The following is a 27,714-nucleotide window of genomic DNA, read 5'->3' on the forward strand; positions in this document are numbered from 1 at the left end:
CAGGTTCCTGGGAGTGCAGCTCTCTGACACCCTCTCCTGGACTGCCAACACCACAGTGGTGGTGAAGAAAGCCCAGCAGCGACTCCACTTCCTGAGGGTGCTCAGGGGAAACAATCTGGAAGAGAAGCTTCTGGTGTTGTTCTACAGAGCCACCATTGAGAGCATCCTGACGTACTGCATCACAGCGTGGTACGGGGGGTGCTCAGGAGCAGACAGGAGAGCGCTGCAGTGGGTGATCAAAATGGCCCAGGGGATCACTGGTTGTTCTCTGCCCAGTCTGGAAGACATTGCCAGCTCTCGCTACCTCAGCAGAGCTGCCAGCATCAGCAAAGACACATCCCACCCCAGCAACCACCTGTTTGACCTGCTACCCTCCGGCCGACGGTATAGGTCAGTCAAAACGAGGACAAACAGACTCAGGGACAGCTTTCTCCCCAGAGCGATCACTGCACTGAACAATTACAAATCACTCTAATCCGCACCTTTCAAGTTTCTTATGCAATATATGCAAACCATATGCAATTTTCCCGTACAATATGATTCCACAGTTGTGTATAATTCTCGTTTTACATTTTACTTGGTCCACATTTTATTTTATTTTACCTTATGTTTATATTAGTTGTACATATACTCGGAATAATTGACCGTTAAATTTCACTATCTTTTATATTGGCTAAAAAATTACTCGCACCACGGAAAGCACCTTTTTGGAGTTGCACTCAAATCTCATTGTAATGTAAATCACAATGACAATAAAGGCGATTCTGATTCAAAGACTGAAGTGCTGACTCATTGTTTGGGTCTGTCGTCACCTTTAATGCTTCCAGAAGTGATTGTGGTGTTAACTCAAAATCAGCTTGTTAGTAGTTGCAAGTGTACTGGAGACAATACTGAAAATTATCGGTTATCTGTAACTTCCGATACATTTTTGGATGGTTTGTCATTTTAACTTTATCAAAGATAACTTTTCAGTTATCTGATTATCTGTTATCGAAGTTAATTTTTTTGGTTATCTGTGCCCACCACTGCCCCATGTAAAGGTAGATGGTAAAAGAACTTTATATATACGTGCACACACTATTTTGAATCTCTATATTTAAGCTATTTTTTGCTGCTGTTTTGTGTATTTTACAGATGTTCCTCTAATAGAAGTCATTATTAGACCAATATCGACAAATGTAAGCAGTGAAAATTAAAATTGACTTTAAAAAAATTATAAATTGTAGACATAATAACACAGTGCACTAAATGGAAACAATATTTGTGGTTCGACTGGATGCAGACTATTTATTCAAAACTTCCAAGTGAGGTTAGCGCTGGCTGCTGGTGGATGTTGGCCTGTGCTGGTTTCTGCAACAATCCTGTATTCTGTCTGTTTTTGATGGCTGTGCAGGAAAATCTGAATTACCTGACTAGTCAACTAGAACAAAAGTATTAAGACTTGTCTTCCCAACTCGACTGTAAACACATCATAAAAATAAATCCATGTTTTTTGAATTACAGTGTTCATAGAAATCAATTGAAAACATTTACTTCTTTGGTTTTTATAGTTTTATAATTTTATACAGTTTTATAACATGATCATATGATGTTAGTTCAGAAAAACATTCACAAAGCACTAATTAAAAGTCCACAATAGAATATTCAACATTTATTGAATGTGCATGAATATTAGCAAAAGATTTTTAATGCTTATTTTCACAATCATACAACTATTAAGTGCCAAATTTACATTTTAGTTATGATACAGCTGCAGTCTGTCTGCTCGATGTAAAGATGGTTGCTTTTTATTATTATTACCATTGTGGTTATGTCATCTTTTGATTCAGTCACCAACTTTTTCTTTGTTCGTACAAATTGTTTCCTGGTATCACACACGTGTCACACAGCTGCAGGATTCAGATATAAAACTGCTGCAGCATTTACACAAAAAGATAAATCAAGAACACTGTATTTACAGATAATTTTTGTTCTTGATTTAACAAAGCCATCACATTTTTTTAAAGGTACCGTACCGTACCTAAGATTTTGGCCCAGCTTTAAATGCATGAAGCATGTTTTTGGTTCATGTTTTTTCTCAAACTAATTTGATTACAGGATGACTAAGTCTGCAGGTGGTGACATTAGTCCACGTGGGTTGAGTTTTGCCACCAAGCAAACATCATAGTTGTCATGCATTAGAGCATGACGAGACACAACAGTCCACCGGTTCTCCCATGGGTCCAGCTCCAAAATGTCCTTTGTTATATCATCATGGCGATCTAAGTGTAAATAAGGAAAAGTAAGATTACGATCAAGATTAAACAGATTTCATTCATGTAGATGTTTTCTTAATTCATTACCTGCTCCTTTGTAGTATCCACAAACATAAAGCTTTCCTCCCACTACGCCTGCATTTGAAGCATTGGTGCGCAGTGACAGTTGTGCACATGGGAGTGGGGGTCCATCCCTCCAATAATCTCCATCTGGATTGTAAATCTCCACAGCGTCAAGACAGTGACGTGATTGTCCACGATCCACTCCTTCACAGCCAATGCCTCCTATATGTATGTGCAGATTATGGTCATCACTAAATACCTTATTTTAAAATGAAATATTATAGAAAATATGGCAGCTGAATTATTTAAACAACATGACAGTAGTGTGTTTATATACAGTATGTACCTCAAGTAAATTTCAAAATTTACTAAATGGAATGAATCCTGAATGATATCCATTGAAAATATAAAACTAATTCACATGAATGTTCACTCACGTTTTCCATGCCATTTAAGATAAAAAGTGCATTTTTTGAATATATATATATATATATATATATATACATACATACATACACACACACACACATAGTGGGTGGGGTTCTGTACTAGCTTTTGGCTGCTCAGGGTCACTACTGTGGATGTAGTATGGATCTGTATATAGATTTTGGCAGAAGCTGTTTGGAAGGCAAGTGTGCTCACCAGTTGAACCACTGTTTCCCTAAATAATTAAATACATATGTGGCCTAACATTCAACTATGCCTATTCTTTAGGTAGGACAGGTAGCTCAGTAGGATAGGAATTGAGCTACCAGTATGTAGATCTGTATTTGATAACCAGTCATTGTAACTGGACAAGACATTTCATCTGCATTATGCCACTCTACCCAAGTGTAAATGGATACCAGTCTTGGCTGAGGAAGTCTTCCTAGTAACCTGTAATCAACTGGCATCCCACGTAGGGGAAGTCATACAGTCTCATCTGATTTACGCTGTGGAATCTGGGGTTGAGCACTGGTGCCGACCGAACGCCCCCCCCTCAAAAAAATCGGTCCGTCCTGCCTTCACTGCGCATGTGTCAGCAGCGATTCACCGATTATCTTCTTGTTTCTGCTTAAAACTGCACTCCAGTTATCATCTATCTAAGTGACAGATATCTGAAGCTTTTACAATTATTTCCACAGAAATTCAGCATTGTTTCATAATAAAAGACATAGGACCGATCAGAGCGCCACAGCAGCATGTTTGAGAGTGACATGCTGCTGCGCCTACATGATTTCAGAGCATCAATAGCGACTCACGGATTATCGTCTCGTATCTGCTTAAAACTGCCTCATTTCTGCTTAAAACTGACTTTGGAATGACTTCAATGGTTTTACCTTGTCATTTTTCAATTTAACTTCAATTTATATAGCACCAAATCACAATAAAGTTGCCTCAAGGCGCTTCACACAAGTAAAGTCTAACCTTACCGACCCCCAGAGCAAGCACACAGGTGACAGTAGTAAGGAAAAACTCCCTCTGATTTGAGGAAGAAACCTCAAGCAAACCAGACTCAAAGGGGTGACCCTCTGCTTGGGCCATGTTACCGACAGAAATTACAAAACAATTCACAAAACCAATATAAAGGAAATGTTGCCGGTGCACAGGGCAGGAGGGTTGCAGGAACAGGCACCCATCTCTGGATGGAGCTGCACCTTAAACAGAGAGACAAAACAGAATCAGGTATCAGAAAGATAACAAATACAATATAATTTGTCAGCATTAAGCAACAAAAAAACAAAAGAAATACTAAGGTGATTGCCGGCCACTAGCCCTAAGCTTCATCTGATGGTTAATAATCACATTATTCCCTTTGATCACTGGGTGTAAAGAGTCAGTCTCAGACGTGCTGCTGTGGTCCCAAATGATGCATGCGCAGTGAAGGCAGGGCGGACCAATTTTTAGGGGGGACCATTCGGTCTGCAACACAGACACCTCTGGGCCTCAGCATCTGTATAGAATTTACTTCTTAATGTTTAAATTGTTGAGTCAAAGTATTTAATGAAATGTGTTGTTAAATAGCATTTACTTAAATATTTAGTTTATCGTTAAATATTTAACTGTTTATCAAAATATTGAATTACAAATTTAGTTTATAAATTTGTATTTATATATTTAAAGCCATGTGGAATCTGTGTATGTGTGTGTAACTTCTATCACAGAGAAACTGTGGAGAGCTGACATTTGCCGTTTGGTATGCTTAAGTATTTTGGGTCAAGGATGAATACTGCCAAAACAGAAAGTTGATAGGACTAATATTTTTAGAGAAATTAGGGATATTAGGTAACAACAGTGAACAATGTACATTGATATCACTGTTAATCAGTCCCTGGTAACCAGACAAGCTCTGTACAAAGGAAATATCTCAACCTTGCCAGTTGTAAAACATGACATCAACTACATTTGCTAAATAATGAATACAGTTTTTCACAGAACTTTCTCATTTTAATTTCCCACACTTTCAGTTAAAATCATTATAGAAACTTTGCATAATTTATTACCACCCTTCAAAAATATCAGCTACCTATTTTATAAACACTACCCAATCTACAGCCCATGGATCCCCACGGGCAATGCGCTAGTTAAGTAGTTTGTAGATATTTATTGAAATATTTAACTGTTTATCTAAATGTTGAAATAAAATTTAGTTTCTAAATATGTGTGGACATATAACAACACTTTTTAAATCCAAGTACTTGACTGTGAATGAGATGAAGCACAATGGAATAGTGGGGTTGCAAGGAGTAGAGGTGATGAAGATGAGTTTGGTCTCATCTGTTCAAAGTACAGTGGTATGTAAAAGTTTGGGCACCCCTAATGATTTCCATGATTTTCCTTTATAAATCATCGGTTGTTTGGATCAGCAATATCAGTTAAATATATCATATAGCAGACAAACAGTGATATTTGAGAAATGAAATGAAGTTTAAAGGATTTACAGAAAGTGTGCAATAATTCTTTAAACAAAATTAGACAGAAAAAATATATCAATATTTAGTGGCTCCTCCTTTTGCAGAAATAACAGTCTCTAAACACTTCCTATAGCTTCCAGTGAGAGTAAGGATTCTGGTTGAAGGTATTTTGGACCATTCTTCTTTAAAAAACATCTCAGGTTTGTTGGTTTCCAAGCATGGACAGCCCGCTTAAAATCACACCACAGATTTTCAATAATATTCAGGTCTGGGGACTGAGATGGCCATTCCAGAACATTGTACTTGTTCCTCTGCATGAATACCTTAGTAGATTTTGAGCAGTGTTTAGAGTCGTAGTCTTGTTGAAAGATCCAGCCCCGGTGCAACTTCAACTTTGTCACTGATTCATGAACATTGTTCTCAAGAATCTGCTGATAAACGAAGACACTATTTGCAGCAAGATCATGTTGTAGGTCTTTGGAGCAGGTCTATGGGTTGACTATGACTGTTCTCACCATCCTTTGCTTCATCTTATCTGAGATTTTTCTTGGCCTGTCACCTCAGGCCTTAACTAGTACTGTGCCTGTGGTCTTGAATTTCTTCATTATGTTCCTCACAGTGGAAACTGACAGCTCCAATCTCTGAGATAGCTTTTTGTATCCTTCCCCTAAACCATGATGTTGAACAATCTTTGTTTTCAGGTCATTTGAGAGTTGTTTAGAGGCTCCCATGTTGCCACTCATTAGAAGAGATGCAAAGAGGGGAAACATTTTTAAATGGCCACCTTAAATACCCTTTCTCATGATTGGATTCACCTGTGTAAGGAGGTCAAGGGTCAGTGAGCTTACCAAACCAATTTTGTGTTCCAATAATTAGTGCTGAATGTATTCAAATCAATAAAATGGCAAGGGTGCCCAAATTTATGCACCTGCCTAATTTTGTTTAAATAATTATTGCACACTTTCTGTAAATACTAGAAACTTCATTTCACTTCTCAAATATCAGTGTGTTCGTCTGCTGTATATATTTAATTGAAATTTATGATCCAGACAACCAATGATTTATGAAGGAAAGTCATGAAAATTATCAGGGGTGCCCATACTTTTGCATACAACTGTAATAGAGAGTGCGGTAGAGAGCTGAATAAGAGAGTGCAGGGAGGGTGCAGTTGGTGGAGAAGAGTGGCAAGAGTGATTCGGGATAAGGGTGAAAGAGAAAGCTTACAAGGCTACTCAGACCAGCTATATTGTACAGCTTAGAGGCAGTGGCACTATCAAGAAGACAGGAGGCAGAGCTGAAGATGACACGATTTTCCTTGGGAGTGATGAGGATGGACAACATTAGATATGAGCGTATTGGGGGAGAGCAAAAGTCATGCAGTTTGGAGATGAAGTGAGAGAGGGAAGATAGTTACCCCCTCCCCTTTGAGTCTGGTCTGCTTGAGGTTTCTTCCTCAAATCATCAGAGGGAGTTTTTCCTTACCACTGTCACCTGTGTGCTTGCTCTGGGGGTTGGTAAGGTTAGACCTTACTTGTATGAAGCGCCTTGAGGCAACTTTGTTGTGATTTGGCGCTATATAAATGAAATGAATTAAATTAATAGTTTAGGTATGTGCAGAGGAGGGACACAGGGTATATGAGGAGATGGATGCTGAGGATGGAGCCACCTGGCAGGAGGAGAAGAGGGAAGCCAAAGACGAGGTTTGTGGAGGACTTACATGTTGATGGAGTGATAGAAGAAGATGAAATAGACATAGACAGACATGGCTCTTGCTTGCCTCTACTGGTGGTTGGCTCTCACTGCAGTATTGTATCACTTCCTGTTCCGGAGCACAGCGGTGTTTTGCTGTATCTGTTAGCTGTTTAATCTGCGTAGTTAGATTGATCTAGTTATCTAGATTACGATTTGTTTCACAGTGTAATCTTCACGTGCCTTAACTAAAGCACTCCTTCTGCTGAATCACCTCTAAATTATTTACACATTATTCACTTTGCGTGTTTTTAGGAATCCGCTAGCTTAGCGCAGCTACTAGCTCTTAGCCGGTTTAGCATGGCGGCTTCTCCTGTCTCTCCCGCACTTTTCTGCTCTGGGTGTGAAATGTTTAGTTATTCCTCGGCCTCCTTTAGCAGTAACGGTACTTGTAATAAGTGTAGCTTATTCGTAGCTTTGGAGGCCAGGCTGGGCGAATTGGAGACTCGGCTCCGCACCGTGGAAAATTCTACAGCTAGCCAGGCCCCTGTAGTCAGTGCGGACCAAGGTAGCTTAGCCGCCGTTAGTTCCCCCCTGGCAGATCCCGAGCAGCCGGGAAAGCAGGCCGACTGGGTGACTGTGAGGAGGAAGCGTAGTTCTAAACAGAAGCCCCGTGTACACCGCCAACCCGTTCACATTTCTAACCGTTTTTCCCCACTCAACGACACACCCGCCGAGGATCAAACTCTGGTTATTGGCGACTCTGTTTTGAGAAATGTGAAGTTAGCGACACCAGCAACCATAGTCAATTGTCTTCCGGGGGCCAGAGCAGGCGACATTGAAGGAAATTTGAAACTGCTGGCTAAGGCTAAGCGTAAATTTGGTAAGATTGTAATTCACGTCGGCAGTAATGACACCCGGTTACGCCAATCGGAGGTCACTAAAATTAACATTGAATCGGTGTGTAACTTTGCAAAAACAATGTCGGACTCTGTAGTTTTCTCTGGGCCCCTCCCCAATCGGACCGGGAGTGACATGTTTAGCCGCATGTTCTCCTTGAATTGCTGGCTGTCTGAGTGGTGTCCAAAAAATGAGGTGGGCTTCATAGATAATTGGCAAAGCTTCTGGGGAAAACCTGGTCTTGTTAGGAGAGATGGCATCCATCCCACTTTGGATGGAGCAGCTCTCATTTCTAGAAATCTGGCCAATTTTCTTAAATCCTCCAAACCGTGACTATCCAGGGTTGGGACCAGGAAGCAGAGTTGTAGTCTTACACACCTCTCTGCAGCTTCTCTCCCCCTGCCATCCCCTCATTACCCCATCCCCGTAGAGACGGTGTCTGCTCCCAGACCACCAATAACCAGCAAAAATCTATTTAAGCATAAAAATTCAAAAAGAAAAAATAATATAGCACCTTCAACTGCACCACAGACTAAAACAGTTAAATGTGGTCTATTAAACATTAGGTCTCTCTCTTCTAAGTCCCTGTTGGTAAATGATATAATAATTGATCAACATATTGATTTATTCTGCCTTACAGAAACCTGGTTACAGCAGGATGAATATGTTAGTTTAAATGAGTCAACACCCCCGAGTCACACTAACTGTCAGAATCCTCGTAGCACGGGCCGGAGCGGAGGATTAGCAGCAATCTTCCATTCCAGCTTATTAATTAATCAAAAACCCAGACAGAGCTTTAATTCATTTGAAAGCGTGACTCTTAGTCTTGTCCATCCAAATTGGAAGTCCCAAAAACCAGTTTTATTTGTTATTATCTATCGTCCACCTGGTCGTTACTGTGAGTTTCTCTGTGAATTTTCAGACCTTTTGTCTGACTTAGTGCTTAGCTCAGATAAGATAATTATAGTGGGCGATTTTAACATCCACACAGATGCTGAGAATGACAGCCTCAACACTGCATTTAATCTATTATTAGACTCTATTGGCTTTGCTCAAAATGTAAATGAGTCCACCCACCACTTTAATCATATCTTAGATCTTGTTCTGACTTATGGTATGGAAATGGAAGACTTAACAGTATTCCCTGAAAACTCCCTTCTGTCTGATCATTTCTTAATAACATTTACATTTACTCTGATGGACTACCCAGCAGTGGGGAATAAGTTTCATTACACTAGAAGTCTTTCAGAAAGCGCTGTAACTAGGTTTAAGGATATGATTCCTTCTTTATGTTCTCTAATGCCATATACCAACACAGTGCAGAGTAGCTACCTAAACTCTGTAAGTGAGATAGAGTATCTCGTCAATAGTTTTACATCCTCATTGAAGACAACTTTGGATGCTGTAGCTCCTCTGAAAAAGAGAGCTTTAAATCAGAAGTGCCTGACTCCGTGGTATAACTCACAAACTCGTAGCTTAAAGCAGATAACCCGTACGTTGGAGAGGAAATGGCATCTCACTAATTTAGAAGATCTTCACTTAGCCTGGAAAAAGAGTCTGTTGCTGTATAAAAAAGCCCTCCGTAAAGCTAGGACATCTTTCTACTCATCACTAATTGAAGAAAATAAGAACAACCCCAGGTTTCTTTTCAGCACTGTAGCCAGGCTGACAAAGAGTCAGAGCTCTATTGAGCTGAGTATTCCATTAACTTTAACTAGTAATGACTTCATGACTTTCTTTGCTAACAAAATTTTAACTATTAGAGAAAAAATTACTCATAACCATCCCAAAGACGTATCGTTATCTTTGGCTGCTTTCAGTGATGCCGGTATTTGGTTAGACTCTTTCTCTCCGATTGTTCTGTCTGAGTTATTTTCATTAGTTACTTCATCCAAACCATCAACATGTTTATTAGACCCCATTCCTACCAGGCTGCTCAAGGAAGCCCTACCATTATTTAATGCTTCGATCTTAAATATGATCAATCTATCTTTGTTAGTTGTGTTGGGAAAGTGTAGTGACACGGACCCACAACAGGGGGCGTAAATGAACGGACAATGGAAGGAGTCAAATTATAACACTTTACGGTTGTGAAATACACAACCAAACAGCAGATTCAGAATGTGCAACAGTCAATCAATAAAGGTGTCGTGTGGGCAGGCTCGACGATAGGAGACGCCCGTCTGGAAACGAACCGGAACCACACGATTTCCACCACCACCGAACCCGAGGAATACTGGAGCCGCCAAGTCCCGGAGTCCCCAGGTGGCCACCTTCACGGCGTGTCGGATCTGGTACTGCTGGCAAAAAGCAAAAGACAGTCAAAGGGTGGGTGTGTGAACACCCAGTAACAATCCTGGAGGGAATTACACCTCCACCTCTCACTCAACACGTTGCAGCGGTCTCAGAAGAAAAAGAGCGCCGTCTTGCACAGCCTCCACAAAAACGACCGGTCCTCCTGCAAACACTCACAATAGCAGATTTACAAATCTCACAAAAAGGCTGAGAGTATTACCTCTGATAGAAGATGATATCTCGGCAGTGTGGTGGAGGTGTCTTCCTGCTTTTATACCAGATGTGGATGATTAGTGACAGCTGTCACGGATGATGGGTGACAGCTGTCACCACGGCTTGTTCCTGAGGCGGCAGCGCCCTCTCGTGCCTGAAGCCCGCACTTCAGGCAGGGCGCCCTTTGGTGGTGGGCCAGCAGTACCTCCTCTTCAGCGGCCCACACAACAAGTTGGCTATGTACCACAGGCTTTTAAGGTGGCAGTAATTAAACCATTACTTAAAAAGCCATCACTTGACCCAGCTATCTTAGCTAATTATAGGCCAATCTCCAACCTTCCTTTTCTCTCAAAAATTCTTGAAAGGGTAGTTGTAAAACAGCTAACTGATCATCTGCAGACGAATGGTCTATTTGAAGAGTTTCAGTCAGGTTTTAGAATTCATCATAGTACAGAAACAGCATTAGTGAAGGTTACAAATGATCTTCTTATGGCCTCGGACAGTGGACTCATCTCTGTGCTTGTTCTGTTAGACCTCAGTGCTGCTTTTGATACTGTTGACCATAAAATTTTATTACAGAGATTAGAGCATGCCATAGGTATTAAAGGCACTGCGCTGCGGTGGTTTGAATCATATTTGTCTAATAGATTACAATTTGTTCATGTAAATGGGGAATCTTCTTCACAGACTAAAGTTGATTATGGAGTTCCACAAGGTTCTGTGCTAGGACCAATTTTATTCACTTTATACATGCTTCCCTTAGGCAGTATTATTAGACGGTATTGCTTAAATTTTCATTGTTACGCAGATGATACCCAGCTTTATCCATGAAGCCAGAGGACACACACCAATTAGCTAAACAGACATAAAGACATGGATGACCTCTAATTTCCTGCTTTTAAACTGAGATAAAACTGAAGTTATTGTACTTGGCCCCACAAATCTTAGAAACATGGTGTCTAATCAGATCCTTACTCTGGATGGCATTACCCTGACCTCTAGTAATACTGTGAGAAATCTTGGGAGTCATTTTTGATCAGGATATGTCATTCAAAGCGCATATTAAACAAATATGTAGGACTGCTTTTTTGCATTTACGCAATATCTCTAAAATTAGAAAGGTCTTGTCTCAGAGTGATGCTGAAAAACTAATTCATGCATTTATTTCCTCTAGGCTGGACTATTGTAATTCATTATTATTAGGTTGTCCTAAAAGTTCCCTAAAAAGCCTTCAGTTAATTCAAAATGCTGCAGCTAGAGTACTAACGGGGACTAGAAGGAGAGAGCATATCTCACCCATATTGGCCTCTCTTCATTGGCTTCCTGTTAATTCTAGAATAGAATTTAAAATTCTTCTTCTTACTTATAAGGTTTTGAATAATCAGGTCCCATCTTATCTTAGGGACCTCGTAGTACCATATCACCCCAATAGAGCGCTTCGCTCTCAGACTGCAGGCTTACTTGTAGTTCTTAGGGTTTGTAAGAGTAGAATGGGAGGCAGAGCCTTCAGCTTTCAGGCTCCTCTCCTGTGGAACCAGCTCCCAATTCAGATCAGGGAGACAGACACCCTCTCTACTTTTAAGATTAGGCTAAAAACTTTCCTTTTTGCTAAAGCTTATAGTTAGGGCTGGATCAGGTGACCCTGAACCATCCCTTAGTTATGCTGCTATAGACGTAGACTGCTGGGGGGTTCCCACGATGCACTGTTTCTTTCTCTTTTTGCTCTGTATGCACCACTCTGCATTTAATCATTAATGATTGATCTCTGCTCCCCTCCACAGCATGTCTTTTTCCTGGTTCTCTCCCTCAGCCCCAACCAGTCCCAGCAGAAGACTGCCCCTCCCTGAGCCTGGTTCTGCTGGAGGTTTCTTCCTATTAAAAGGGAGTTTTTCCTTCCCACTGTCGCCAAGTGCTTGCTCACAGGGGGTCGTTTTGACCATTGGGGTTTTACATAATTATTGTATGGCCTTGCCTTACGATATAAGGCGCCTTGGGGCAACTGTTTGTTGTGATTTGGCACTATATAAAAAAAAATTTGATTGATTGAATTGATTGATATGTAAATAATGTGCTGTGGTGAATCCTAACTGGAACAGCGCAACTAAAAATTCAAACAAAAAATTAAACAGTCTCTGTAGTTAGTATATATGCTCTCACTCCAAATGGTGTGAAATCAATTTGGTAAATCAGTTCTAGCATTTGAACTTTATCAAAGTTGTTTAACTTGAATTAACAACACAATTTCTCACTGTAGTCTATTTGTAAAATTTACTGTAAACACAAATTTTTCTTACATGATTTTTGTGTGTGTGTGTGTGTGTGTGTGTGTGTGTCGTTTTCAACCTAAATGCCATTAAAATGTGCGTTAAACCTGTAGCAAAGTGAATGTATGCTATTATGGCTAAACCTGGAAAACTTTGAACATGTATTTACAAACAGTACCCCACATAAAAGCTTTAATACTGAAGTAAAAACTCTTACCCATCACAAAAATTTCACCATTGAGTACCACAGCACTGCAGCGGTATTTCGAGTACTTCATGGGCCCAAGTTCTGTCCACCTATTTGTGGTAGGATCATACTCCAGAAGACGGTTGCTAAGACGGTCAGGCTCATCGTCCACTCGATATGACTGGACAGTTGAAGATGAGGGAGGGTACGGAAAAGTAGAGCAGGTGCATTCATTGAGTCACATACGGTACAAATATTAAATATGTGTTTGAAGTCTGATTAAGTACCCTCTAATTAAGATTAAGAAAAATTGTTGAGCAATTCAATGTTTCACATTAGTGTATGTGATTTCACTTCACCTGTGGGGTTCGCCCTCCTATCACGTACAGGCGATCATTCAGTCTGATCACGTTATGATAGGCTAAAGGCATAGGGAGGGGTGCTGCTGTTCGCCAGGGTCCGCCTTGTAAAGACAATCGCTCCACAGAGTTAGTGATGAGATAATGGTTCTTCAGCTTCATAAGGCCACCCAGCAAGTACAGAGTGTCCCCCACCGATCCCAGTGCGTAAGAATCTCTGTATTCTGCTGGTGTCAGGTGTTCCCAGGAGCCTTGAGACTCTACTTTGTACCTGGTGAATACAATATCCAGAGGCATACTTATTGGGCAAGATAAGTGTTATCCAGTAGTGGCTTGTCAGTGACAAAATATATCATCAAAAGGCCCCATGAATCAAACATATGCTGAAAAACTATCAGTTTACAATTTGAATGGTGAATTAATCCTCTGTAAGAAACTTTGAACATAAAATACAAACAATAAAAAACAAATTTGCAAGTAATCTTACTCATGATTTCTGTAGGCGACCATGTATCCTTCAGAATGGCTGTCAGTAACTGTTGGGAAAGTGTAGGAACACGGACCCACAACAGGGGGCGCAAATGAACGGACAATGGAGGAAGTCAAATAACAACACTTTACTGTTGTGAATAAGCACAACAAACACAACAGATTACAACAATAGACAAAGAAGTCAATTCACAAAATGTGTCACGTGGGCAGGCTCGAAGATAAGAGACGTCTGTCCAAAGCAGAACCGGAACCACACGATTTCCTCCGCCACCGAACCCCGGGAATACTGGAGCCGCCAAGTCCCGAACTCCCAGGTGGCCACTGCCTCCGCGTGTCGGATCTGGTACTGCTGGCGAGGAACAAAAACAGTTAAATGTGGGTGCGTTTGCACCCAGCAACCCGTATGGCGGGAAAACCACCTCCACCTCTCGTCGGAAGAATGTCTGCTATTTAACGCACAAAAGTAACAAAGTGTTAATGTCAAAAAGACAACACAGTCGGCTGAGTACTGTACCTCCTAGGTAGAGCGATATCTCGGCAAAGAGGTGGAGATGTCGTCTTGCTGATATACCACTGCTGATCAGATGATTGGTGACAGCTGTCGTAGGCGATAAGTGACAGCTGTCACCCCGGCTGCTCCTGTGAGGCAGCAGCGCCCTCTGGTGCCTGGAGCCCGCACTCCAGACAGGGCGCCCTCTGGTGGTGGTGGGCCAGCAGTACCTCCTCTTCAGCGGCCCACACAACAGGACCCCCCCCTCAACGGGCGCCTCCTGGCGCCCGACCAGGCTTGTCCGGGTGGCGGCGGTAGAAATCGGCCAGGAGGGCCGGGTCCAGGATGAAGCTCCTCTTCACCCAGGAGCGTTCTTCGGGTCCGTACCCCTCCCAGTCCACCAAATACTGGAAGCCCCGGCCCATCCTACGGACATCCAAGAGCCGGCGCACAGTCCAAGCCGGCTCGCCATCGATGATCCGGGCATTAGGCGGCGCCGGACCCGGAGCACAGAGGGGTGAGGTGTGATGCGGCTTTATCCGGGACACATGGAAAACAGGATGGATCCGCAGTGAGGCCGGAAGCTGAAGCCTCACTGCGGCTGGACTGATGACCTTAAGGATTCTAAAGGGACCGATGTAACGGTCCTGTAGTTTAGGGGAGTCCACTTTCAGGGGATCAGGGGAATGTCCTTTGTGGACAACCACACCTCCTGCCCTGGCCGATACGCAGGGGCCGGGGTCCGCCGACGGTCTGCATGGGCTTGTGCCCTCGTCCGGGCCTTTAGCAAAGCAGAACGGGCGGCGCTCCACACCCGACGGCACTTCCGCAGGTGGGCCTGGACCGAGGGCACACCGACCTCTCCCTCAACCACCGGAAACAACGGGGGCTGATACCCCAGACACACCTCAAAAGGGGAGAGGCCGGTGGCTGAAGACACCTGGCTGTTATGGGCATACTCGATCCAGGCCAAATGGGTACTCCAGACCGCCGGGTGCACGGCCGTCACGCAGCGCAGGGTCTGTTCCACCTCCTGATTGACCCGTTCTGCTTGCCCGTTGGTCTGAGGATGATACCCGGACGAGAGACTCACCATGGCCCCCAGTTCCCGGCAGAAGCTCCTCCAGACTTGCGAGGAGAACTGGGGACCGCGGTCTGAGACGATGTCTGTTGGAATCCCATGCAGCCGGACGACGTGGTGGACCAGGAGGTCCGCTGTCTCCTGGGCAGTCGGGAGCTTTGGGAGGGCCACGAAGTGGGCCGCCTTGGAGAATCGGTCCACTATCGTGAGGATGGTGGTGTTGCCCTGGGACGGCGGGAGGCCCGTGACAAAATCCAGGTCGATGTGGGACCAGGGGCGATGAGGCACAGGCAGCGGCTGGAGCAGTCCCGATGCCCTGCGGTGGTCAGCCTTGTCCCTGGCGCAGGTGGTGCAGGCCTGGATATAATCCCGGACGTCGGCCTCCAGGGACGCCCACCAGAAGCGCTGCCGGACAACTGCCACGATCCTACGCACCCCTGGATGACAGGAGAACTTGGAGCCGTGACAGAAGTCCAGGACTGCAGCCCTGGCCTCTGGTGGGACGTAAAGTTTGTTCTTCGGCCCAGTTCCGGGATCCGGGATCCGTGCCAGGGCCTCCCGGACGGTTTTCTCTACGTCCCAGGTGAGGGTGGCCACGATAGCGGACTCCGGGATGATAGGTTCCGGTGGATCCGACAACTCCGTTTTGACTTCGTCTTCATGCACCCGGGACAAGGCATCCGATCTCTGGTTTTTGGTCCCCGGGCGGTAGGTGATCCGGAAGTCAAAACGGCCGAAGAACAGTGACCAGCGGGCTTGCCTGGGGTTCAGCCGCTTGGCGGTCCTGATATACTCCAGGTTCCGGTGGTCAGTGAAAACCGTGAATGGCACGGACGTTCCCTCCAACAGATGTCTCCACTCTTCAAGAGCCTCTTTCACCGCAAGGAGTTCTCGATTGCCGACGTCATAGTTCCGTTCAGCCGGGGTCAACCTGCATGAAAAGTAGGCACACGGGTGAAGTACCTTATCGGTCTCTCCGCTCTGGGACAGCACGGCTCCTATCCCTGAGTCAGAGGCGTCCACTTCAACCATGAACTGGCGGCTAGGGTCGGGCTGCACCAAAACTGGCGCAGTAGAGAACCGTCGTTTCAACTCCTTGAACGCGGCTTCGCACCGATCCGACCAGGTGAAGGGGACTTTTGGAGAGGTCAGGGCTGTCAGGGGGCTAACTACCTGACTGTAGCCCTTAATGAACCTCCTATAGAAATTAGCGAAGCCGAGGAACTGTTGCAGCTTCCTACGGCTTGTTGGTTGGGGCCAATCTCTCACCGCCGCAACCTTGGCCGGATCAGGGGCGACGGAGTTAGAGGAGATGATAAACCTCAGGAAGGACAAAGACGTTCGGTGAAACTCGCACTTCTCGCCCTTCACAAACAGTCGGTTCTCTAACAACCGCTGCAGGACCTGACGTACATGCTGGACATGGGTCTCAGGATCCGGAGAAAAGATGAGAATATCGTCCAGATATACGAAGACGAATCGGTGCAGGAAGTCCCGCAAGATGTCGTTAACCAAGGCTTGGAACGTCGCGGGGATGTTGGTGAGGCCGAACGGCATGACCAGGTACTCAAAGTGACCTAATGGGGTGTTAAATGCCGTCTTCCATTCGTCTCCCTTCCGGATCCGAACCAGGTGATACGCATTTCTAAGATCCAGCTTAGTAAAGATTTTGGCTCCATGCAGGGGGGTGAACACGGAATCTAACAATGGCAACGGGTATCGGTTGCGAACCGTAATCTCATTCAGCCCCCTGTAATCAATACATGGACGAAGTCTGCCATCTTTCTTGCCCACAAAAAAGAAACCTGCCCCTATCGGGGAGGTGGAGTTCTGGATCAGCCTGGCAGCTAATGAGTCCCGGATGTAGGTCTCCATTGATTCGCGCTCAGGTCGTGAGAGGTTGTACAGCCTGCTGGACGGGAACTCAGCGCCTGGAACCAAATCAATGGCACAATCATACGGACGGTGCGGGGGAAGGGTGAGTGCCAGATCCTTACTGAAGACGTCAGCAAGATCATGGTACTCAACCGGCACTGCCGTCAGATTGGGAGGGACTTTGACCTCCTCCTTAGCCTGTGAACCGGGAGGAACCGAGGATCCTAAACACCCCCGATGGCAGGTTTCGCTCCACTGAACCACCACCCCAGATGGCCAATCAATCCGGGGATTGTGCTTCAACATCCATGGGATGCCCAAAATCACGCGGGAGGTAGAAGGAGTTACAAAAAACTCAATCTCCTCCCGGTGGTTTCCAGACACCACCAGAGTTACTGGTTGTGTCTTGTGTGTGAGTAAAGGGAGGAGGGTGCCATCTAGTGCCCGCACCTGCAATGGCGAAGGAAGCGCCACCAGAGGGAGCCCTACCTCCCTTGCCCATCTGCTGTCTAGCAGATTCCCTTCTGACCCCGTGTCCACCAGTGCTCGGGCTTGAAGGGTTAAATCCCCGCTCAGGACTGTGACTGGGAGTCGTGTGGCAATTTGTGTGTGTCTCACTTGAATGTTTTGACCCCCCCTTAGCCCAGTCTCTAAGGGCGAGTGTTGTCGTTTTGACTGTTTGGGGCAGTTTCTCTGTGTGTGCTCAGTTGAGCTGCAGAGAAAACACTCTCCACGGATCAGCCTCCCCATTTTGGCCCTGTGCGTTTCCCTAACAACGTCAGCAGGGGGAGCTGTTGCCCCACAAAGCGCTGCGGCTGTGGAGCGTTGGGAGGGCGGCCCCTTTTCGAACCCGGAAGGGAGAGGGGCGGCGCATATCCGGTCACGTCCTTTGCCTCGCTCCCAACGGCGTTCCTCCAACCGATTGTCTAACCGTATAACGAGATCGATAAGCCCATCTAAATCCCGCGGTTCCTCCTTAGCTACCAGCTGCTCCTTCAGAACCAACGACAGTCCGTTTATGAAGGCGGCGCGGAGCGCAACGTTATTCCAGCCGGACCTCGCAGCCGCGATGCGGAAGTTGACTGCATAAGCGGCTGCGCTCTCGCGTCCCTGTCTCATTGACAGCAGCACGGTTGAAGCGGTCTCTCCTCTGTTAGGGTGATCAAACACTGTTCTGAACTCCCCCACAAACCCAGTGTATGCTGATAACAACCGTGAGTTCTGTTCACAGAGCGCCGTAGCCCAGGCGCGTGCTTTACCCCGAAGCAGAGCAATCACATAAGCTATTTTACTAGCATCTGACGCGTACATGACGGGACGTTGTGCGAAGATGAGCGAACACTGCATAAGAAAATCCGCGCACGTCTCCACACAACCTCCGTACGGCTCAGGAGGGCTTATGTATGCTTCAGGGGATGGTGGGAGGGGTTGTTGAACCACCACTGGAACGTTTATATCCTGCACAGGGTCGGCAGGAGGACGAGCTGCAGCAGCGCCCTGAGCGCTCGCCGCCATCTGTGCGGAGAGAGCCTCCACCCTGCGGTTCAGGAGGATGTTTTGCTCAGTCATTTGATCCAACCGAGCCGTAAAGGCGGTGAGAATGTGCTGCAGCTCACCAATCACGTCTCCTGCAGACGCCTGCGCTCCCTGCTCTCCCATTGGTCGTTCAACAGCCGGGTGACGCCCCTTGGAGTCCATGACGCTGGCCGAGATATCCTGTTGGGAAAGTGTAGGAACACGGACCCACAACAGGGAGCGCAAATGAACGGACAATGGAGGAAGTCAAATAACAACACTTTACTGTTGTGAATAAGCACAACAAACACAACAGGGTACGGAAAAGTAGAGCAGGTGCATTCATTGAGTCACATACGGTACAAATCATATTAAATATGTGTTTGAAGTCTGATTAAGTACCCTCTAATTAAGATTAAGAAAAATTGTTGAGCAATTCAATGTTTCACATTAGTGTATGTGATTTCACTTCACCTGTGGGGTTCGCCCCCCTATCACGTACAGGCGATCATTCAGTCTGATCACGTTATGATAGGCTAAAGGCATAGGGAGGGGTGCTGCTGTTCGCCAGGGTCCGCCTTGTAAAGACAATCGCTCCACAGAGTTAGTGATGAGATAATGGTTCTTCAGCTTCATAAGTCCACCCAGCAAGTACAGAGTGTCCCCCACCGATCCCAGTGCGTAAGAATCTCTGTATTCTGCTGGTGTCAGGTGTTCCCAGGAGCCTTGAGACTCTACTTTGTACCTGGTGAATACAATATCCAGAGGCATACTTATTGGGCAAGATAAGTGTTATCCAGTAGTGGCTTGTCAGTGACAAAATATATCATCAAAAGGCACCATGAATCAAACATATGCTGAAAAACTATCAGTTTACAATTTGAATGGTGAATTAATCCTCTGTAAGAAACTTTGAACATAAAATACAAACAATAAAAAACAAATTTGCAAGTAATCTTACTCATGATTTCTGTAGGCGACCATGTATCCTTCAGAATGGCTGTCAGTAACTGTTGGGAAAGTGTAGGAACACGGACCCACAACAGGGGGCGCAAATGAACGGACAATGGAGGAAGTCAAATAACAACACTTTACTGTTGTGAATAAGCACAACAAACACAACAGATTACAACAATAGACAAAGAAGTCAATTCACAAAATGTGTCACGTGGGCAGGCTCGAAGATAAGAGACGTCTGTCCAAAGCAGAACCGGAACCACACGATTTCCTCCGCCACCGAACCCCGGGAATACTGGAGCCGCCAAGTCCCGAACTCCCAGGTGGCCACTGCCTCCGCGTGTCGGATCTGGTACTGCTGGCGAGGAACAAAAACAGTTAAATGTGGGTGCGTTTGCACCCAGCAACCCGTATGGCGGGAAAACCACCTCCACCTCTCGTTGGAAGAATGTCTGCTATTTAACGCACAAAAGTAACAAAGTGTTAATGTCAAAAAGACAACACAGTCGGCTGAGTACTGTACCTCCTAGGTAGAGCGATATCTCGGCAAAGAGGTGGAGATGTCGTCTTGCTGATATACCACTGCTGATCAGATGATTGGTGACAGCTGTAAGTGACAGCTGTCACCCCGGCTGCTCCTGTGAGGCGGCAGCGCCCTCTGGTGCCTGGAGCCCGCACTCCAGACAGGGCGCCCTCTGGTGGTGGTGGGCCAGCAGTACCTCCTCTTCAGCGGCCCACACAACAAGTAACTGCAGGTTTTGAAAAGTGAAGCCAAAATGTTCTATTCTTGTGCAGATGTGGGCAGTAGTGTGCCATGAAGGGTGAAGATTGTGCATGTTTTCCTTACTGCTGATCACCTCAGCAGGTGATTTCACAGATGGTTAAGACTTCAAGCTGAGAGGAGGATATCATCAGTAAAACCGCCCACTGAAGCGCGGGACACCTGAACCGTATAGGCTCTTATTGCTCAACCCTGCACTAGTGGGCGGCTTAGGTCATTAACGCTTACTGCAGGCACATCCACTAAAATGTACAATGTGTAAGTCAGTGTGTTGTTTCACAACCCAAAAGCAGAAGAAGTTGGTATGATATGGAAAATGCAAATAACTAAATGCAGTAAACCTTACATTTACTTTGACTTGTTTAATTGCAGGGCACATGAAATCAAGATATTTCATGTTTTGTATGGTCAACTTTATTTCATGAGTTAATATACATCCATCCTGCATATAAGGCCTGCAGCATGTAAAAAAAACAAAAAAACAAAACAAAACTGGACAGAGTTAATTTCTTCTAAATATTAGAATTAAATCATCACTTTTGCAGCTTCTTTTCATGAGATAAGTCAATAAGTATATACAATGCTCAAAAAAATTTAATTAACACTTTTTAATCAGAGTATAGCATCAAGCCAATTCAACTGGGGTATTGATCTGGTCAGTTAAGTAGCAGAGGGGGTGGTAACAGGGGCAGATCCAGGATTTTGTAAGGGGGGGGGCATGGATTTGTGAATGCGTAAGGCATGACTAAAGGTGGAGGGTCTTGGGGGGCCGGCCCCCCACAAACATTTTTGAATTTTTTTTAGGTGCCATTTTCTGCATTTTGATGCATATTTTACCACAAAATACACCACAGAGAAAAGAAACGTTATAACCTGTTCTTTATTAACTTCTACAGTCTTGATTGTGATGCTGTCCAGTTGTTAAGCTCTGACGTAACGCATCACGTGATAAATCTGTTTCCGGGTCCTAAGACCTGCAAGTTTACAATTAAAGTTATGTCTGTATGATCCTTTTAAGGATCTACAGTTTAAGTTTAGTTTGTGTTTAGAAAAGTAGAAAAGTTAGAATTAAATGTTAGAAAAGTATCAGACCTTTTTATTTTTTTCAAAAACCTGATGGATTTGAATCACGTGTGCTTGCATGAGCAAACCCTGAACCTTTGTGCGCATGCATGAACTTTTTCATGCCTGTCGATTGCACCATTTCCTGGTAAGCAGCCTTTGTGTGAGGTGTGTGTCGTGTGCTCGGCGTTTTTGCATTCCAAGGAAAAAGACGGAATGACTGGAGCAGCGGCGCATCAAATTTTGCCAGAAACTGGGTGACAGCCAGGTGGAAAACATTCGGATTATTCAGACGGCTTTTGGTGACGATCCTATGGGCATCACACAGATTAAGGAGCGGTACAACCGATTTAAAGACGGCCACACAACGGTGGAGAGCGAGCCACGCTCCGGTCGGCCATCAACATGCTGAAATGATAAGATCATTCCAAAGTGAATGCTGTGGTGATGAGGGACCGTCGTGTGACTGTCCAAGAAATTGCGGAAGAGGTGGACATCAGCACTTTTTCGGTACAATCCACTGTGGAAGAAGATTTTACCATGAAAAGAGTGGCGGCGAAATTCTTTCCTGAAGTTTTTGACGGCGGAGCAGAAGCGCCTCCGTGATGAAGTCTCACAGGACATGTGACATGCCCACCTCTTCCACAATTTCTCGGATAGTCACACGACTGAAAAGTCACCGAAAGCCGTCTGAATCATCCGCATGGTTTTCACCTGGCTGTCGCCCAGTTTCTGGCAAAATTTGATGCAGAGCTGCTCCAGTCGTTCCTTCTTTTTCCTTGGAATGAAAAAACGACGAGCGCACGACACACGTCCCACACAAAGGCTGCTTACCAGGAAATGATGCAATCGACAGGCGTGAAAAAGTTCACGCATGCGCACGAAGGTTCAAGGTTTGCTCATGCAAGCACACGTGATTCAAATCCATCAGGTTTTTGAAAAAATAAAAAGGTCTGATACTTTTCTAACAGACCTCGTACAGTGTGCCCAAACCTCCGTTCCCTCCCTTTTCTGCCTCCACCTGCTGTTAACTGCATTCGTCTGTTTCTAAGGTAAGAACACTTAATAAACGTTTTTCTTTTACTTTATATATTTTATTATACACAGGTAAAATATACATGTCTGTTTGTCAATAAAAACATAATCTTTTCATAATTTAGAGTGATTTGGGGATGTTTTACAAGGCTGGAATGGATTAAAATTATTTAGTTATATTTAGTTATTTTCAGTGGGGGAAATTCGTTTGAAATATGAGCAGACTGGCTTACGAGCTTGTCACGGAACAAATTAAACTAGTAACTCAAGGTTCCACTGTACTACTAAAATGTTTTTTTTTTTAATACTTTTCATCGTGTTAATAAGAGACTGCATCCATGAGACCCTGAAAACTTGCTAAAACAAATATCCCAAATAATCCGTGTCTGCTACATTTAATCTGCGTGGAATTTAATAAATGCAAATCAAATTTCAGACATCTTATACAGTGAGGAAAATAAGTATTTGAACACCCTGCGATTTTGCAAGTTATCCCACTTAGAAATCATGGAGGGGTCTGAAATTTTCATCTTAGGTGCATGTCCACTGTGAGAGACATAATCTAAAAAAAAAAAAAAAAAAAAAAAAAAGAAATCCGGAAATCACAATGTATGATTTTTTTAAATAATTTATTTGCATGTTACTGCTGCAAATAAGTATTTGAACACCTACCAACTAGCAAGAATTCTGGCTCACACAGACCTGTTAATTTTTCTTTAAGAAGCCCTCTTATTCTGCACTCTTTACCTGTATTAATTGCACCTGTTTGAACTTGTTACCTGTATAAAAGACACCTGTTCACACACTCAATCAATCACACTCCAACTTGTCCACCATAGCCAAGACCAAAGAGCAGTCTAAGGACGCCAGGGACAAAATGTAGACCTGCACAAGGCTGGGATGGACAACAGGCAAGCAGCTTGGTAGAAGACAACAACTGTTATGATTATTTATTAGAAAGTGGAAGAAACACAAGATGACTGTCAGTCTCCCTCGGTCTGGGATTCCATGCAAGATCTCACTTTGTGGGGTAAGGATGATTCTGAGAAAGCCAGAACTACACAGGAGGACCTGGTCAATGACCTGAAGAGAGCTGGGACCACAGTCACAAAGATTACATTAGTAACACATGATGCTGTCATGGTTTAAAATCCTGCAGGGCAGAAAGGTCCCCCTGCTCAAGCCAACAAATGTCCAGGCGCATTTGAAGTTCACCAGTAACCATCTGGATGATCCAGAGGAGGCATGGGAGAAGGTCATATGGTCAGATGAGACCAGAATAGAGCTTTTTGGAATCAACTCCACTTACCATGTTTAGAGGATGAGAACAACCCCAAGAAAACCATCCCAACCGTGAAGCGTGGGGGTGGAAACATCATACTCTGGGGGTGCTCTTCTGCAAAGGGAAAGGACGACTGCACCGTATTGAAGGGAGGATGGATGGGGTCATGTATTGCGAGATTTTGTCAAACTTCCGCCTTCCCTCAGTAAGAGCATTGAAGATGGGTCATGGCTGGGTCTTCCAGCATGACAATGACCCCAAACACACAGCCAGGGCAACTAAGGAGGGGCTCTGTAAGAAGCATTTCAAGGTCCTGGAGTGCCCTGGCCAGTCTCCAGACATGAACTCAATAGAAAATCTTTGGAGGGAGCTGAAACTCCAAACCTGAAAGATCTAGAGAAGATCTGTGTGGAGGAGTGGACCAAAATCCCTGCTGCAGTGTGTGCAAACCTGGTGAAAACCTACAGGAAACATTTGACCTCTGTAATTGCAAACAAAGGCTACTGTACCAAATATTAACATTGATTTTCACAGGTGTTCAAATACTTATTTGCAGCAGTAACATACAAACAAATTATTAAAAAAAAAATCATACATTGTGATTTCTGGATTTTTTTTTTTTTTTTTTTTTTAGAAATTTCAGACCCCTCCATGATTTCTAAGTGGGAGAACTTGCAAAATTGCAGGGTGTTCAAATACTTATTTTCCTCACTGTATATATTACTCTGGAACAGAGGACAAACAGTGTTGTAAAGGATAGTAAACAGGACCTTAAAGTGCAAACTTCACTTTCCACCAGAACGACATGAACAGGAACCGATCGCAGCTCACAGCAACTCCCATTAAAAATAATGGAGAAATGACCCGAGCTTCTGACATTTTTACATAAAACAAATGCAAAAACAGCATCTAAAAACCCAGTTAATATATCCAGGAGAGTTTTAGGCACCATATACAAAGAGTTTTATGTTGCAATGTTAATGCTGTTGTTCGTGTGCAGCGGTTTAAGTGCAGCCTGATCAGAGCATCTCAGTGCCCTTCTCAGTGTTAATGACAGCATACCTTTTTTGTTTGGACCCGGAAGTTGAAAATCACATGATGCGTTACATCACACTTACCAACCGGATGACGTTATGATGACAAGCAACAAAGAACATTTGAAATGTCTGGCTAAAAAGTCAACACCTTTGGTACACCTTGCTGAATCATGGTCTGGTATAAATGCATCTAGGTGTTGCTGAATAGAGAATACAGAAACAGCATTTCGCAGGGATTTTTATTTATTTGGTGTTAATGAAATTAACAACATGTGCACTAGAGAAGCAACAATGAGAGGACCCCCCAAACAGGAATGGCTTTACAGGTGGAGGCCACAGATATTTTTTCCTCCTCATCTTTTTCTGGTCAGTGTCACATCTGGTCGCATGGTGTGTTATCGAACCAGCAGAGGTCGCACAGGTAGTCCACCTCCTCCAGGATGGCACATCAACACGTGCCATTGCCAGAAGGTTTACTGTGTCTCCCAGCACAGTGAAGAGCATGGAGGAGATTCCAGGGAGACAGGCAGTTACTCTAGGAGAGCTGGATAGGGCCGTAGAAGCTCCTTAACCCATCAGTAGGACCAATATCTGCTCCTTTGTGCAAGAAGGAACAGGATAAGGACTGCCAGAGTCCTACAAAAGGACCTCCAACAGGCCACTTGTGTGAATGTCTCTGACCAAACAATCAGAAACAGACTTCATGAGGGTGGCATGAGGGCCCGGAGTCCTGTAGTGGACCCTGTGCTCACTGACTGGCTCCGTGAAGCCATAGAACACCAGAATTGGCAGGTCTGCCACTGGTGCCCTGTGCTTTTCACAGTTGAGAGCAGGTTCATCCTGAGTACATGTGACTGACTTCAAAGGGTTGCAGATGCATGGAGAACGTTATGCTGCCTGCAACGTCATTCAGCATTGCTGATTTGGTAGTGCGTTAGTGATGGTCTGGGGAAGCATATCCCTGGAAGGATGCACAAACCTCTACAGGCTAGACAACAGCACCCTGACTGCTTTTAGGTATTGCGATGAAATCCTTGGACCCACTGTCAGACCCTATGCAGAGGGTCCTGGGCTCCTCCTGGTGCATGTCAATGCCCAGCCTCGTGGTGAGAGTATGCAGGCAGTTGCTGGAGGATGAAGGAATTAATACCAGTGACTGGCCCCCATCCTTGCCTGACTTAATCCAAGAGAACACCTCTGGGATATGATGTTTCAGTCCATTTGACACACTAAGTTGCACCTCCGAGTGCCCAGTAGCCCAGTAGAGATCCCCCAGGACACCATCTGTCATCTCATTAAGAGCTTGCCCTGATGCTGTCAGGCATGCATACAAGCAGGTGGGGGGCCATACCAACTACTGAGTGCCATTTTGAGTTGTTGCAATGAAATTTTGGCAAAATGGATAAGCCTGCCACATCATTTTTTCGCCTTGATTTTTGGGTTGTCTTTGAATTCAGCCCTCTGTAGGTTGACAGTTTCATTTCCATCAAATGATGTGGCATCTTTTCATTCCTAACACATTTTCCAGTCCATATCATGAAAGATATCATTTTCCCACCCATTGAGATCTGATGTGTTTTCAAAGTATTCCTTTATTTAATTTATTTATCTATTTATTTATTAGCAGTGTATAATAAGTAATGGTCTTTCTTACCTGCAAATCTCACATTCATGTTCTTTGTCGGGCCATTCTGCGCGCACTTGCTTCTCCTGACACTATAATGTCATTTCCTTCAGTTACAACACCAGCACACACGTACCCCAGAGCTTGTCCATACCGAGGTGAAGTAATGTAGTAGGTGCGGCCTGTGCATGGAGAATAGCAAAAACTGTGCTCTGCATAGTTGCCATATCGTGACCTGATTCCACCACCGTCATTACCAATACAGAGCAGCAGATCTGTGGTCTCCATGCCATAACGCAGTTTTAGTTTACGTGGTGCAGCTGATGGGTGCATCTCTGTGATCTGCAAAGCTTCATTCAGCATCTCCAGACATTCAGCATCGGCTAGCAGGACAGTGTTTCTCTTCATCGTCTCTTTTAAATAGTCAGAGCTTATCAGTGGCAAACGGACTTTCCTCAAAAGCTCTGGGAGATGCCTTATACGTAGCTCTCCATCCACCAGAGTGCTGTGTTTGACCCAGCGGAGGACTATATCTAAAATGGTCTCCTCTCGTGAAACATTGAGGTCATCAGATGTTATGAGCTTTCCTAGCTGATGGGCCTCGAGCTCTAGCACCTCTTCATTTTGACAGACTTGAACAAAATTCTGCCGCAGGAAGCGCTGAGCATGGTCAGCCAGATCTTCTACACCAAGGTCACGGGCAAAATAATAGACTCCAAGGCAGTTGGAGGCATCCATGTTCTCCATCATGTACTGCTGACAGCGAGTGACAACTTCATCCATCTGCAACAGAAAGGCTGCAATGGAGATTCCTTGCACATTGGAGTTGGTGAGAGGAAGATCGGAACAGTATATGTAGTTTAGCAGAAGAGCCAGGCTGTCTGCGGGGGTGTCATGCAGGAATATTTGTCTGTTGTTGCATTCACGCAGGCCACACGTGAACATAACTCGAAAGTATGGGCTGAAGGCAGATAAAACAACCCTGTGACAGGGGAAACTGATGCCCTCAGCAACCAACACCACATCGGTCAAATGCTCAGACTCTCTCATGTTCCTCAGCTGGTTAAGCAGCACCAGGCCATGTTTGGCTGCTAGATCCATGTCGCTTCTCTGTGTTAGCAACAGTGATAAGTATTTACAAATGTTTACACTGGAGGTTTTATTTTAATCCGTATGGACTGGACGCATCCTGGGTATCTGGGGGAAGAAAATAGTTGAGCTTTGTTAGGTTAAACTGTAAATTTAGCTGCAATAATAAAATATGAATTTTTCCATTACCTTTTGAGAGACGTATCATTAAAGATAACTCATTATTGTCGTATTTAAACAATATAACATTATTAATTGTTCTCTGTATGATCAAG

The 27,714-nt window shown here is 44.5% G+C and overlaps 1 protein-coding gene across 1 annotated transcript; it reads right to left on the reverse strand.

Moving 5' to 3' along the window:
- Positions 1 to 1,625: 1,625 nt before the first annotated feature.
- On the reverse strand, positions 1,626 to 27,539 carry LOC117506826 (kelch repeat and BTB domain-containing protein 12-like). The gene is given in 5 exon segments (XM_034166453.1): positions 1,626 to 2,261; positions 2,343 to 2,540; positions 12,791 to 12,941; positions 19,047 to 19,344; positions 26,394 to 27,539. Coding segments are annotated over 5 exon segments (1,875 nt in total). The 5' UTR covers positions 27,452 to 27,539; the 3' UTR covers positions 1,626 to 2,091.
- Between the last annotated feature and the right edge of the window lie 175 nt (positions 27,540 to 27,714).

This window comes from Thalassophryne amazonica, chromosome 3, assembly GCF_902500255.1.
Source record: "Thalassophryne amazonica chromosome 3, fThaAma1.1, whole genome shotgun sequence".
In the NCBI taxonomy this organism is placed as follows: Eukaryota; Metazoa; Chordata; class Actinopteri; order Batrachoidiformes; family Batrachoididae; genus Thalassophryne; species Thalassophryne amazonica.